General features: G+C 42.1%; 1 protein-coding gene across 3 annotated transcripts in view; it reads right to left on the bottom strand.

Moving 5' to 3' along the window:
• PPHLN1 (periphilin 1) overlaps positions 1–16,287 on the bottom strand; it is a 718,032-nt gene that overhangs the window by 285,892 nt on the left and 415,853 nt on the right. For all 3 annotated transcript variants that reach the window (XM_086919492.1, XM_086919497.1, XM_086919496.1), the window contains one exon: positions 9,580–9,788. In XM_086919492.1, the coding sequence (XP_086775618.1) occupies positions 9,580–9,788 (209 nt within the window). The remainder of the gene's footprint in view (positions 1–9,579; positions 9,789–16,287) is intronic.

Below are 16,287 nucleotides of genomic sequence, written 5' to 3'. Positions count from 1 at the left end.
TGCCTGAGTATCTTAATTCTGTCTCCCCCTCTTATTGGAGGTTGGACGTGATCTATCCCAAAAAAGCAGATATTGGGTAGATGGGGATGGTTTTCCTGAATATGTGTGGCCACTGGATATTTGTTGTCTTTGTTTCGTATGGCCCTCACGTGTTCCTGGATACGGGTTTTAAGATTTCTAATACTGCTACCCACATATATTTTGTTACATGCGCATACAATAATGTATACGGTGTAGGTAGTATTACAATTAATGAATGAGTTGATGGAAAACTCTCTTTCTGTATTGTACTGGAATTTAGACTTTCTGTGTAGACCAAATTCACACATATTACAGTTGTTGCACGTGAAAAAACCATTGGGTTTCTCAGGAAGCCAGTCTAGGGAGTTTTTTGTCTTGGCTCTTTGAACATAGCTGGGGCAAAGCATGTTTTTTATAGTTTGTCCTCTCCGATATACAACTCTAGGTTGCTGAAAAACCTAGAGTTGTATATCGGAGAGGACAAACTATAAAAAACATGCTTTGCCCCAGCTATGTTCAAAGAGCCAAGACAAAAAACTCCCTAGACTGGCTTCCTGAGAAACCCAATGGTTTTTTCACGTGCAACAACTGTAATATGTGTGAATTTGGTCTACACAGAAAGTCTAAATTCCAGTACAATACAGAAAGAGAGTTTTCCATCAACTCATTCATTAATTGTAATACTACCTACACCGTATACATTATTGTATGCGCATGTAACAAAATATATGTGGGTAGCAGTATTAGAAATCTTAAAACCCGTATCCAGGAACACGTGAGGGCCATACGAAACAAAGACAACAAATATCCAGTGGCCACACATATTCAGGAAAACCATCCCCATCTACCCAATATCTGCTTTTTTGGGATAGATCACGTCCAACCTCCAATAAGAGGGGGAGACAGAATTAAGATACTCAGGCAAAGAGAGGCGACATGGATATGTAGACTTCGTAGTATCTCAAAGGGACTGAATATTAACAATGAGTTACACCACTTTCTGTAATGTCAGCTGTTCTTCAAGTGTATACTCTGTTGACTTGCTTCAGTCCATTTATATGTTTCAAAAATATGCATAAAATCCAGAAACTATGTAAACGCAACTAGTTTTAGTATCCATCTTTCTTCTGTAAACCATTCGTACTGTTGAGTTTCTGTATATAACTATGTACTCTCGTACACTATTACCATCTGTGTATGATATAATAAGCCTTTCCTTGTCTACCTGCATTTATTATTGAAGTTCCAAAAAAGGAAATGTCTGTAATACTGTTTTAGCTAATGCTGCAAATGGATCTAATGTATCATGTGATTTCCAATAACCAGCTTTCAGTTAGCTTTTCACCTTTAGCCATTTCTATATTGCTTTGAAACAGCATAAATTAAGAACATTGTGCTATTGCTTCTCTTCAAATATCACCCCCTAGATTTGGTTAAATTTCCAATAAATAACATACTATCCTCCCATATGATATACACATCTTTTCACTTCGTATACCATGATGTTTACATTGACCTTTACACTTCCCGATCCAAAATGGCGCCCATATACATATCTAGCATCGACCTTGCTTCCCCGTTTTCGACTTCATGCCAATATTGTACATGAATTGCATGCCACTTAGTTTCACGCACTAGACGGATAATTTCCGATCTAGCACATTTCTTTTATTTCATCCCGTTTTTTCTAAAACGGGTGTCGCTTCCGTTTTCATTCGTTTTTACGATCACACACTTCCTTAAACATCGCATGTAAATATTATGGATCATTTATAAACACGTTTCAATGTAATAATAACTAACAAATAAAACTTCACTCAAGCGTTACCGGGGTTATTTTGCCCTTTTTAATATACTGGTGCATTATTTTTGCACATTCCAACATGGCGGCCGCGCACTTTCGGGTGAAACGCGACGTGGTTTCCATGAACATCAGGTGTTACTAATCTAGCGGTCTATTTAAACCGGCATACCTCGGTGTCTATCTCGAACCACTTTACGAGACGACACCGAGGAGACAACACTAAAGACCAACCTGGCGAAGTAAGTGTATTCTGGGGAGGGCACTTGCATTCTAACCCTTTTTTTGGAGCTGTCAGTGTGGGGCTCTTTCGTTTTGGTTACTTTATGCTCCATTAGATGCTAGGAGTTTCACCTTATATAATTTTGCCAGACTACATCAGGCATTTTTGGTAAGATATATTATGACTACCCTGTGGAAACACATTAGGTTGCTCTCTCCCCTGTGGCACTGTAGCATATATATATTTTTGATTGTCTTTGTCTGGGAAACTTAGACAGTCTTTCAACAAATCATAGAATTGTTTGCCTCCAACATAGAAGCTGGGTAACAGGTATTATGATTACTCTGTGGTGACACACTAGGTCACTCTTTCCCTTGTGGCACTGTCACATATCCATAACATCCTTTACCTCGCGTGTGCACATTCCTAGTTATTGATGCACATGGTTTTTAGCACATTGATGGTTCTTCCATCATTTGCCCACATGTGACTTGAGGATATTTCCATAGTGGGTTTTCTGATCACTGCCACTTATTCCCACCAGGGTGAACACTTTCATCACCAGTACGCATGCGCATTTGATATTCCTCCGCGCTGGAACATACTCTTCTCTCTAAAACCTGCAACCACCAAAATAAAAGGTAGGTTTTATGCCCGCCTGTGGAATTGTGATTATATACCTATTTCAAACATTAAGCAGGGGATTTTTACACCACTTCCTTGCCCACAAATAGGATAGCTGCCAACAAAGCATCTGGAGACAGGTCTAATTTGCATTACTGGAGAAAACTGTTCCAATTGACAAAATCCTGTACATCACACCTTATTCCATCAATTCGGTAAGAGTCACCCTTTTTATGTTTTAATCCTATTCTCCTTCAGCCACGATTGACATAAGAATCCTCAGTTGTCCTCAGCATAACAAATGCCATTTGAATCTGCACTCGGGTGTAATACCAGCTTGTAATATGATACAGTCCAAAACTCATTGGCCATACACCAGCTCTAGCTATTTAGAATGCCAGATCTATTTCCTTGAGACATTCTTGTTCAGATTCTTAATACATATGCCTTGACATAGAACATACATTGAAACTGTTGTCCGTTATCATGGTTTGTTTTCCCAACGAAATGGTCATAAAAATACACATTTGAACCTTGCTTTTGCAGTGTTGTAAATAGTTCTTGTTGTATGTAAACAATTCTGGTCAGTAAGCCATTTGCATGGAAATGTACTTTCAGACTTGAATTTTTTTAAAGGTTGTAGAAATAAAACCAACGTTTTTATTTGTATATAGCATTTTCTAAACATGTATATATCTTTTTGTATATTTGTTGTTTGTAGCCCTGAAGAAGTCCTCTGGACGAAACGCGTTGGCTACTTTGGCTATTTTATGAAGACTGAAAATAAAGAAAGAAAAGAACATATAATGGCTTATTGATATTTTTTGATATTGTTCATTGAATATTCTGTGGTGTGCCGAACTATCTCTGTAAGTGGAAAACTATATAAAGCAAGATTTTTAAAAACAAAACGAGGAGATGCAGTATTGTGGGTGGCAACTTAGTTGCAACAATGCATTTAAGCCACAGACTTTTAGAGTATTAACAGGGAATGAGAGGTGAGGACTAAAAGGAACCAAAGCAAGAGATGGATCTTTTGGTCTAAAAGACAAATTTAAATGAAGCACACCGCAAGTCAAAACTGTGGGAGAGTGAGAGAAAAGCTCGGCTGAATAGGAAAATATACCGCCATGCCAAAAATGCATGTGTTATCACTGCACACATCTGGTGTATTTTGTCAAGTTAGGTAGGATACAAGGCTTCAAAAACCGTTTGGAGATGGCCTCCAAAAATTATCAGTTTTAAACAGCACATCCTATGAAGACAGGCCCAAAAGTCATAAATTAACTGAAAGCAAGGTTACTCTTAAACCTAAGTCATTCTAATGGTAAAGACTCTGAAGCAAAATTAGAATATGTTTTTCACCAAGTGATGTGGTTAACGTATAGAAGAATCTTCCAGCAGAGGAGTCAGAAAAAGAAAATTTACTTTGCAAATGGATAAAACAGATCCCCTGAACGACAGTACTGAAAAGCAAGAGTGACAAGGCAGAGGCTGGGGCACATTAGATGGTCTTGTCTGTCCCCATCAGAAATTTTCGTCATAGTCTCTGTTAGGAAATGACAGGGACCCGAGATCTAAATGGCTGTCATGACACTAGGTATCACAAGAAACCAATTCTTAAGATCCCACTTCATTACAGACAAACACTGGCTAACAGCGGTAAAGCTGTATGTAAAAAAACAAAGAACTTAAATATATATATATATTCAAAGCACACAGCTATGCAAATGAGATGGTGAGGCGCGTGTAACCTAGGAAGCATCCGACCGAGGAGAGAGAGCTTGGGCAGATTTGAGGTGGAGGCTTTGTATGATTGATCACGCTGATAGGCACAGCTGAAAGGAAGCCTATTGGTGTTGAAAAATAATAAATAAAAACACGCTGACAGGCACAGCTAAACGCAGGAAGCCTGTCAGGATCCACATCCCTGATATATAACGCTGATAGGCACAGCTTGTTGGAGGACTTTAGGCGAAGTGTTTTGACATTGACATTGGAAACTGTGTGCGCTGATAAGCTTAGTATTTAATTCAAAGTAAACATTTTCAGCCTGTATTCTTGCAATCCTGTGAAGGGTGTGGAAGTGTAAAAAGAAATGTAATTTTCTTGTTTCCCCACAAGTTTTGCGAATTTAAGTGTTATTGTATACGTAATTGAGTCTGTAAAAGCTGAAGAAGCCGTACCTTTATTGCCGCTTTTCTTCACTATCCCTCTTAAATACATATTGTCAGCGTTGCTCCAATTTTAACTCAATTTATGGCAACTGCGATGTCAATGTCCTAACCACCTCCCTTCCTAAATGAGGACGGGGAACCCCTCACTCCCTGGAAGAATTGGGTAAGGATATTTGAATCCTATTTAATAGCTATTGGTGGGAATAGATTCTCATCTGCAAGAAAGCTACACATATTGCTACATAATTTAGGAAAGCATGCTAGAGAGACATTTGACAATTTACCTGACATTGCTAGCGATAGCAGCAGTGGAAGTGTGGATGGTGATGCTCCACCTGATGTATATCAAGTTGCTTTAATGAAACTAGATGCTCAGTTTGGGAAGAAAATTAATGTGGTTTTGGAGAGACACAAATTCTTCTCAAGGTCTCAAGGGAAGTATGAGAGAGTGGTAAATTATATAGCAGTGCTTAGAGGCCTATCTTCCACTTGTGATTTTGGAAACCTTACTGATTCTCTGATCAGAGACCAATTGGTTAGATGTACATCAGATAAAAAGATACAAGAAAAGCTGTTAGCAGATGCACCAGATTTGAAACAGGCTGTGGATATAGCCAAAAGTATTGAGCACACAACCTTCTGCATGGGTGAGATGAAGGATGCTGTTGAAGTAAAACAAGTGTGTGATGATGAAGTAATTAAGGTATCTGCAAAGCATGACAAAAGCAAAAGTGTATCAATGGGAAGTTCTGTTCATAAGGCTGAAACCCAAAAGTTAAAATGTTTCCGTTGTGGCAATCCTAACCATCTAGCAAATAATGTGCGGTGTCCAGCAAGGAGTGTTATATGTAGGAAGTGTAACAAACGGGGACATTTTACCAAGGTGTGTCATGAAATGAAAAAAGATGTGGCCCATGTTATTTTTGATGAAGAAGAACCCAGAGGTGACATTGTATTCCAGGTGAATGAGCTTCTTGAGAGCTCTGAGTTTAGTTAACCTGAGTGTAAAATTTGGCTTGACAATGTACCTTATAGTGTATATGCTGATTCTTGCTCACCTTACACACTCATAAATGAGACCACATTTAAGGCAAGGTCTGTTGACAAAGAATATGAGCTATTACCCCCAGACATTAACCCAGGTGGATACAACCATGACACCATACCCTTGGTAGGAATGGTCATTATGCACATAAAATTCAAGGATAGAGTCACTGTGGGCAAAGTATATTTAACCAAGAAGGGATCGTGTTTACTGGGGTGGAAACATCAAAAAGACCTTGGCATCAAGTTAGATCCCAATGCCTCTGGAGCCAGTGTACTTGGTGGAGCAACCAAGTGTAGGTACAGGAGTGTGTGAGGACTTCCGAGGTATTTTCTAATGAGTTAGGACTGCTGAAGGGTTTCCTCCATAAGATAAAGTTGAAGAAGCATTGCAAGCCCACTGTACATAAAGCAAGGTCTGTACTGTTAGTGGTGAGAGATTCTCTGAAAAGTGAACTGGAGAAGTTGGAGTCCATTGGGGTGATTGAAATAATTGAGAACTCAGAGTGGCTTGCCCCCATTGTAGTAGCTTCAAAAGGAGGTGGCAAAGGGATTCGTTTGTGTGTGGATCTCAGGCATCCTCTCCCCAGAATAAATTAGATGCTTAGCGGGTTACAAGGTGCAAAATTCTTCAGTGTTTTAGACCTCGGCAGCTTACCACCAGGTCGCTCTTCATCCGGAGTCTAAAAGCCTGACTTCTTTTATTACCGCCTTTGGAGCATACCAATACAATTGTATGCCGTTTGGATTGGCGTCTGCGGCTGCCGTGTTCCAATGAATTATGCAACACATATTAGAGGGTCTAGGAAAAGTCTTGTGCTTCCAGGACGATATACTAATTTATGGAGACTCAGAAAGTGAGCATAACAAGAACTTGAGAGGTTTTGAGCAAGTTGAGTAAAGCAGGCTTTACTACCCAAAAGGACAAGTGCAAGATTGGGGTGAGGACTGTGACTTACTTAGGGCACACCATTTCAGGAGAGGGAATCAAGCCGAAAACTAGCCTGGTGGATGCAGTGATGTTAGCTCCTGCACCCTCTAACAAAGATGAGCTGAGATCCTTCCTGGGTTTGGTGGAGTACATGACAAAATTCATTGAAAACTTTTCAAGTCACACATGCTCAATGAGGGAACAATTGAAGAAGGGTAGCACCTTTGTGTGGAGTTCTGAGTGCCAAGAAGAATTCAAATATGTAAAGTCAGCCATTGACAAGGCACCCACCTTAGGGATGTTTGATCCCAATGAAAAAAACCACACTGACTACTGACGCTAGCAGTAAAGGCTTGGGAGCATCCCTCACTCAAATGGTTGGTGGATGTGAGAGAATAATTGCTTTTGCTTCCAGGGCGTTGAAGGTCCCAGAGTCTAAATACTCAACCATTGAAAGAGAAGCCTTAGCGTGCTATTGGGCTATAAATACTTTTAAATTCTTTCTGTGGGTAATCCCCTTCACCCTGAGGACCGACCACAAGCCACTAATTCCTTTATTCTCCACAAAAAACATTGAAAGGGCCACTCCACGCATTTCTAAATGGGTCTTGGCATTGCAAGGTTACAATTTCACCATGTGTTATGTGGCCGGTGAGAAGAACACTATAGCAGACTGCATGTCAAGATTGCCGGTACAGGGTGAGGACAACTTGTGCAGCCCACCAGAAGAGGTAATTCTCGCAGTAGAACACCCAGCCATTAGTAAAGAGGAGTGGGAGAGAGAATCTCAAAATGACCAGGTGTTAAGGGAATTGAGGAGATTGATTGAGGAAGGGTGGCCTGAGCATAACAGTGAGCTATCAGTGAACCTCAAACTATATTGGGCAGTGAGAAATGAGTTGTCTAACATGAATGGTCAAGTGTGCAGAGGAAATAAAGTCATTCCTCCCGGCAACATGAAGGATAGGATTATAGCATTAGCACATGAGTCATCCAGGGAGAAGCATGACCAAGAGTAAAATCAGACAACATTATTGGTTCCCTAAGATGGATGGGTTGGTGGAAATCACTGTAAAGGACTGTGAGGCATGTGGAAGGTGTGACAAATCCAAGGTAATACACAAAGCACCACTCATTCCGGTGGCGGTACCGACTAAACCATGGGACAAGTTGGGAATTGATATAATTGGTCCCTTGAACCTACTTAATACCAACCAGAGGTTTATATTCGTAATCATTGATTATCACTCTCATTAGATCAGTACCAAATTTGTACCTTCAATAACTACACAAGATTTAATTGAGTTTTTGCAGGAGGTGTTCGCAGCAGAAGGTATACCGAGCACTCTGGTGACAGATAATGGGGTCCAATTTACGTCAGAGGTAATGTGAAAATTCTTAGCAGAGTTGGCCATCCCACATATAAGAACTCCTTTTTATTGTCCTAAAGCAAATGGAATGGTAGAAAGGGCAAATAGAATGTTGAAGAGCTCTATTCAAATGGCTGTTACAATGCATGAACCTGTTGAGGAAGCAGTAAGGAAAACACTATGGTCTCATCATTCTTCCCCCAATGCAGTGACAGGAGTATCTCCTTTTGTATCCCTTAAAGGGTGGAATCCAGGATCTAAGCTCAACCCAAACTGGTTAAATGGTGGTGTTCCGGTGTGGGTGGATAGAGACTCTGTGAGAGAAAAGGTGGATCTACATCAAGCGGAGAATAAAACCAGGTACGACCAGAAGTGGGGCACCACTAGCAGGAAGTTCCATGTTGGACAATGGGTAGTAGTCAAAAGACCTGTTATAGGACGTGCAAAAGTGTCCTCCTTCTCCAAACCAGCGAGAATATAGAGGGTGAACAATAACTCGGTGGTTCTGGAAGATGGAAGCACATGGAGCATAGACAATGTAAGTGGCTGCCCCGATGTGTGTGTTCCAATGGCCGATGGTGAGGAAAGCCAAGATGAGGCTCTACCGGATGTTCAAGCAGCCAGAGAAACCAGGGTGCATCAGCCACCAGGTTGGCAAAAGGACTATGTAAAATAGAGCTATGTCAGTATACTTTTCCTCCCCCGGAGGATTGTTCTTCAACTGTTGTTTATTCCTTACAGAGGGAGATGTGTTGTAATATCCCTTAGTTATTTCACTTTAGTTGTGGTATGCCCTTGGTGTACTGTAAACTGGCCCATGGAATGTTGGTGGGGCGTTCGTGTTAGAACGTTGTGTGAGGCTGGCAGCGGAGAGACCAAGACATGAATAAAGCTGCTCTACTTCACTCTCGTGTGTGGCAGTAATCATTCTAACAATATATATATTCAAAGCACACAGCTATGCAAATGAGATATAGAAACAGTTTCCTGGAGGAGCCCAGGTTCTACATGTCGGTAGAATTATGTAGGTCTTCTTGTAGGCTTACATACTTTCTATGTATTTCGATGTCTTCGAGAGGCATCATAGTTTCTCACTGAATAGGTTTGTCTTCTAGCATGCCACATTTAGCGGTCTTCCCTTGTTCAATAGTCACAGAAACAACTTGGTTACTTAAATCACAGTATGCACTTAATACACCCACTCAGTATGAACTCACTGCATTTCACTGGATTAACAGTAATAAGTAAAGGAAGGGTATAAAGGTAGAACATGCCTCTTAAAGGCGAGAAATAGCCAGAGAAGTTGTACTCTTCAATAGTCATCTTTTCAAAAATCTATTTTTTTTTGGCATAAAGATACCTCAGAATTTTGAAATGAAGAGACCTACTTCGAGAGTGCTGATGAGAGGAATAGGATTTGCTTCGCTCTGGGGAGTAACTCCTGCTACTCATGCTGGAGCCAGACCGGCTGTGTGGGGACTCCCTCCGATTTCCTGGTGATTCTCTGAAGAAAGGAGAGTCTCTCTTATTCGGTGACCGCTCTCTGACAAACGGTGGTGGATAGAAAGGCTTTCGCCTGAAACCTTCTCTGTTCTCCCTTGAATAAACACAAAGAGATTACTAAATTTGGATATAAATAAATTTAAGCAGTCAGAACACGTCACAAAAACACTTGAATTCTAGTTTCGACATGTACATGTCACTAGTTGCTACGACAGGGAATGCCACAAATTAACACTCCCATCTCTCACCACACTTAAAAATAAATATGTCAGATCTACTGTCCAAAGTATAATAAACAACATGGAAGATCTATTCAACAAGTCTTCTAAGCATTCTTAGATGTGTATATATATATATATATATATATATATATATATATATATATATATATATATATAGGGGCAACGTTTTGATGCCCTGTTTGCTGCTATGTTTGTAACTTTGAACCAAATTGAGTGAAAGTTAAATTAGTCAGTGTCTCACAACATTACCCTGGACTCCAAACGGGAAGTTACGTATAAAACAATGGGGTGGTGCTCAAGCTGTACATACGTGGATTGTAAATGGAGCTGCAAGGAAAGGAATTCTACACCGAATACCATTAATTGCCAGCAACAAAAGTGTAAAAAGACTTCATAAACTGTTAGTAACTGGAAAAGAGATGGCAGTCTCTGCGGCACAGTTCGGATTTGGCCATGTGCCAATTTTAAAAAATGCAGAGTCGTATTAGAAGAAAGATCAAAAGGGATATTCACTTCATAACAGACGGCCATTACTGTTGTATCCTGTGTTTGTGTGTAAGGGGGCCCTACTGGTCCTCGGCGGAGTCCTTACAAGTATTACGTAATATGTTGGGCGGTGTTTGTCATGTAGTACGTTCAGTTAACTGTTGCATGCGGGAAAATGAAGACATGCCAACCAAAGATCTATGTGTGGTGTTGTCTGTTACATGCTCCGGGTGTCGGGAAGGCACTACAACTGGTGACAAGATAGGGGATACGTGCCCCCAAGGATACAAGGCGGCGCTGACGGTTTGCAGTGGTCCACAAAACTGCTCGCGTGTGCCATGTGCGCCCCAAGAAACGGTCTACAGTTGGCGTATGTGTAGTTAAAGCACAACTCCAGCTTTTGAGAGAACCTCAAAAAAGGCGAAGGCCCTACAGAGGAGCACAGTCAGTAAACCTACTAAAAATCTACAGTTAAGGCCAAATGAAAAGCTACTGTGCCAAAGCAGTACGAAGAAGTGCTAAAGGCAACGATAAGCAGGTGCAGGAAAGCACTAGAGGCAAAGACGACCAGGGACAGAGAAACACCAAAGGTAGTGGCAGCCAGGCATAATGCATAAAGTTGAGAGCGCAGAAGAGCACACACAAGAAGCAAAATCATTACTCACAATGAAGAAAAAAGATGGCACCCGCCAACCTCATCTTGGAAGCAACGACTCTAGTACTAGTGAGCAGGCCAATGCTTGCAGAGGTGCCACTGGGTCAAGGGACACTGAAAGACAAACGTTGTCTGAACAGCACATGCTAGAACAGATGGAGGATAGGAAAAGGCCCAATACAGCACAGCCATTTTCCAGAAATCACTGCTTCCATTCAATATCTCCAAAAAGCAGAATATTGGTAGAATATTGGCGTCAGATAGAGTGCCTAGATTGAAAAGTTTGATGACTTCATAGATGCTATGGAAGAAGCAGATGACAAAAAGATAATCAAATATTTAAATAACTTTGACAGTGATGAAGTAAAAGAAGAGATAAAGAAGATATCACAAGTTGATGAAGTCAAGTTCAATCCAATGCCGAACGTCGATTATGAAAGGTACACTTTCAACAATGCAACACAGCAACCTGATGAGACAATGGGTGATTTTTCTGAGAGACTTGATATGCTTGAAAAGCACAAGTGTGAGTTTCAGTGATTTCAATGATGAAGAGCATCTTATTATCAATGGTTGCCTCTCTGATTCATTCTGAGGATGCGTGCTGCAAGAAATACACAGTTTGAAGAATGTGCTCATGGCTGCAAGAGCAGAGGAACCTGCTGATGGACAGGCTGTTGATAAGGAAGCTGGAACAACCCAAAATGAATCTGCATTGAGTATGACAAGACAACCGAAACACAAGGCAGAAGCCCACAGAGTGATGTCTCAGTAGAAAAATAATTTGTGTTTCCACTGTAGGTTCTCCTTTCTACATGAAGGTAAATGTCCAGCCATGGGACAGATATGCAAGGGCTGCAGGAAAGAAAAATATTTCATAATAGTTTTCAAAGCAAAAGAGGAATTAAGTGCGCCATGGAGAGATGAGAAGATGGATGCTAGAAAGCTTCAGGGCACTCTAGCCACTCCCAGAAGGCTGAACTACAACATCGACTAAGGCAAGTGGAAATGAAACAAAGTTGATCGTTCTCAAATTCATCTTCCAAATGTTCATTAACGTCATCATCGTGTGACAGTGAGGAAGATGGATGTGCGATTGTAATGTCAATCACAGACCGGCATGCGCAAGTAGGATTTTCCGCTTGTATAGAACGCAAATCGAAGCAGAATCGCCAAATGAAGCAACAAAGTTTGTTTGGACATTATCCTACAATCTTTCTGAAGGTGAATGGTTGCCCTACAACTTTTATTGTAGACAATGGTGTGTCGATAAACATCATGTTGGAAGAAAAGTACAAAGAACTATCTCCAATACCACGTCTCGCACCCTCGAGAACAAAGGTGTACACCTGGGCTGTTTCTACTGCTCCGAAGAGTCAAGGATCCTTTGTAGCTATCATGAGGCACAAGAAAACGACAGTGCAAGCATTACTTTTCACCTATATAGGATTACTTTTCACCTATAGGAAGCAGTTGAGAAAGAACTAGAAGCTGTTAGAGCATGACATCATTAAGCGCTCTACTGGTTCGACGCCGTGGGTTTCACCCATTGTGGCGGTGAGAGTGGAGGTTCAGTGCCCATTTGTGTTGATATGCGACAGGCCAATAAAGTAATCAAAAAAGAAAAACATCCAGGTCAACTAATTGTGGACATGATCACGCAGCTGAATGGCCATTGAATTACTACACTGGACCTCCAGAAATTGACTTTGTCACATTCAATGAATCTTCAAGGCGGTTAATCTTAAGCCCTAACAAGACTAATTGGTCTGCCCCACTCTGCCCTGATGAAGACCTGCACGGCCAAGGTCTAATTTACCTATATGGCCCCAAGACAGGTCGAAACGTTGATGCCTCTCGAAGCGCACGGCCTGGACCCCCATCCTCATATCTAATACGTGCCACTTAGGAATGCATATCCTGGTGTACAGAATTGTGTAAATTACCATTCAAACTACAGTTGTGGCCAGGCCAACAAGGACGGTGATTTACAACCAGTCCCCATTACTGAACTATTTTATTTTATGTCACCACCCTAAAATACCCCTTTTTTCCCTCACCACCACACACTAGAGCACTTTTCCTCTTAGCACGTTCCTCCCTGTAACTGCCTCTTGAATTACCTCTGGGTGATGTTGGTGTAAAAGAGGTAGATTGCTGACTTGTTCCTGTACTCTTTGAGCCCCCTCTATAGGTGGATCTAAAAGGAACCCCTTTGTGTTGGCTGTTGTAATGCTCCCATTGACTTAGCCGTTTCTGTGTCCTTTTTCATCTTTTCTAAAGTCTCATCTGTGCCCGAGCCGAAAAGTGTCTTCTGATCAAAAGGTTGGTTCAATAAAGATGTTTGTACTTCTTGTTTGAACCCCGAGACTCTAAGCCATGCATGTCTTCTTATCATGATACTGGTGTTGATGGATCTTGCTGCAGGGTCTGCTGCGTCCAGGGCGCATTGAATGGAAGTGTTAGTTATTATCTTTCCTTCCTGTATAAGCTGATCTGCCCTTTTCTGATGTTCCTTAGGGAGATGTGTGATGAGCTTTTCTAACTCATCATAATGCGCCCTATCATAGCGTGCAAGTAGCGCTTGTGTATTGGCTATGCGCCAGCTGTCTGCCGCTTGTGATGCTACTCTTTTTCCTGATGCATCTATTAATTTTGACTCTTTATCAGGTGGAGGGGCTTCTCCTGTAGATAAGAAGTTTGCTCTTTTGCGAGCGTTGGAAACTACAAGCGAGTCCAGAGGTACCTGCCCCTTGATAAATATTGGGTCCTTTGGAGCTGCCTTATATTTTTTATCAATTCTTGGGTTTAACACCCCAGCCCTCACTGGGTCTTTAAATATGTCTGTTGGTGACTGAGAAGACCCTTCAGCATAGGTAGAGTACCTGATGTTCTTTGTGCAGTAGGTAGTGTTTCTAATAGGAAATCCTCTACTTGAGGTTCTGTAAGTAGGTCTACCTTATGATATTTTGCTGCCCTATTAATGAGCTGTACAAAACCTGTGTTATCATCAGGTGGTGAAGGTCTTGAGGGATATAACTGTGGGTCGTTGTCATCGTCTGACCCTGCGTCATAATTCTCCCTTGGGTCTTCCTCATCTGGGATAGATTCATCGTCCCCATGAGGTTCTCCCTCCCCTGTGTCACTGTCTACATCTGTCTGAGGTGTAGATGGTCTTGGTGTAGAAGGTGGAGGAATAGTTGGCATAGTGTGAGGAGTAGGAGAAGAGGGTGTGACTCTAGGTCGAGGAGAAGTAGGAGGAGTTGTATTTGTCCCCATTGTTCTCTTCTTAGAAGGAAGAGCTTTGTCCTCTGGCTGTTCATTCTTCCTCTTCTTTGTCACCACTTTGCCAGTTTGTGGATCGATCAACAAAATCTTTTGTTTCGGATCTGTTTGTTGCTCCTGTGTCGATACCAAAGCTTTTGGTTCCGAAAGGTGTCTTTGCTTTCGATCGTCAATGTTCGGTGTCTTTGGCACCGAGGATTTGCTCGAGTCCGATTTTTTCGGTGTCGAGTGAGTCTTCGACGTCGAAGCATGTTTCGGTTTAGACATGGAATGTTTCGATTCCGAGCTTTCCCTTGCATGAGGCTTCGGTGTCTAAGTCTATGTCGACCGTTTCTCGGATCAAACATGGTGGGAGACCGAGAGTTTCGGTTTCAGTTTCGGTTTCGTTGCCGGGCCCGAAGGCGGGGCGTCGGAAACTTTTTTCTGCGGTTTGACCGGGCTCGAAGGCGGGGTCGTTACCGCACGGGGTCGGTTTTTTGGTAAAGGGACGTCGTCACTCACGGTTTGTTGAACGCCAAATTCTTCGACCTCGGACTCGTCCCCTTCCGACCCCGACTGTTCTTCATGATCCTCTTCTTCTTCGAGGTTCTGGTCTTCGAACAGCTCCGGGATCGCCTCTGACTGCATTCTGGAAACCTTGTGTCTTCGAGCTCGACGGTTTCTAATCGTCGACTTGGAAGAACATGCTGCGCAGGCTTCGCAGTCCCTGGATTCGTGATCAGGCGACAGGCAGAGGTTGCACACCTCGTGTAGGTTCTTGTGTGGGAACTTAGCACCACGCGTTGGACATTTCTTAAATGGAGTCCTTTCCATGGACTCCGGGCTTGACCAAGTCGAGAAAGGCCTCCAGTTCGTCGACGTAGATCAAAGTTTTTCTTGATGTTGGAATCGAAACGCGTCGGAATGGAAATGAAATCGCGTTCGATACCAATACCGTCGAATTGGAAAGGGAATACGCGCCGAAAAATCACTTCTTTCCGAAGTCGATCTGGAGCGCTTCAATCCTCATCCGAACCCGATGGCGGAAAAAAACCAATCTAAGGATGGAGCCGATGCCCATGCGCACTAGCAACCAAAGGAGGAGTCACCAAGCTACAAAAGACTCTCCAAGAGAAAAACAAGTGCAATCATCCGAGCCCAACACCAGATGGCGATCTATTCATAATGTACCATCTGCAGCCCATATGCCTCGAACACCAAGTTCCTGTCCAGCAAAAGCGGACACACAAGACTGAAGCTCCATTTGATGCTGAACCGCTAAGAGTTATGGCGAGAGAAGGACATATGGTAACTGCCCAACAACCTAGAAAATCCACAACCAGACACTTGTCACACTTTAAGCATCTGCCTCGATCAAGCATCAAGTCAAGCATCCAACTCCTCTCTAGAGATGCCAGATGAAGGCACCCCTCCTCTACCTCGTACTATTAGATTTGGAAGACTGCTGCGAGCACCTTGACGACTATTCAAGGAGTTATAATGTGTATATGGGTATATATTGGATTGCACTTCTTTTTATCAAAGGTTTGAATGTGGTGTCCTAGGTTTATATGTATGAGGGCCGTAGTGGTCCTCGGCAGACTCCTTACTAGTATTACATAGTCTTTTGGGTTTGGCTGGGTGTGGTTAATAATGTTTGTGGCACAGTGCGTTCAGTTAGTGGCTTTAAGTTGAAGAATAAAGACATGCAAACCTGAGCACCGTGTATGGCGTGATGTGTTATATGCTACCAGGCTGGAGAAGATGCTGCAATTACTTTTTCCTGGTTGTCTCACTTAACACTGAAAGATTAACTTCATGTTGCCAACGCATAGACAGACCAGTTCATGGTTCTGGCTGCAGTATCAGTGAAACCAAGGAAAATTAGTATTCTATTCTGTAGACTCCTTGCTCATTTTAAGTAGTCATTTTTAACTTTCCACAAC

Source organism: Lissotriton vulgaris, chromosome 1_1, assembly GCF_964263255.1.
Source record: "Lissotriton vulgaris chromosome 1_1, aLisVul1.2, whole genome shotgun sequence".
Classification (NCBI taxonomy): Eukaryota; Metazoa; Chordata; class Amphibia; order Caudata; family Salamandridae; genus Lissotriton; species Lissotriton vulgaris.
Note: the sequence above shows the minus strand (reverse complement) of the source record. Positions and strands in the feature narration are given on the sequence as shown.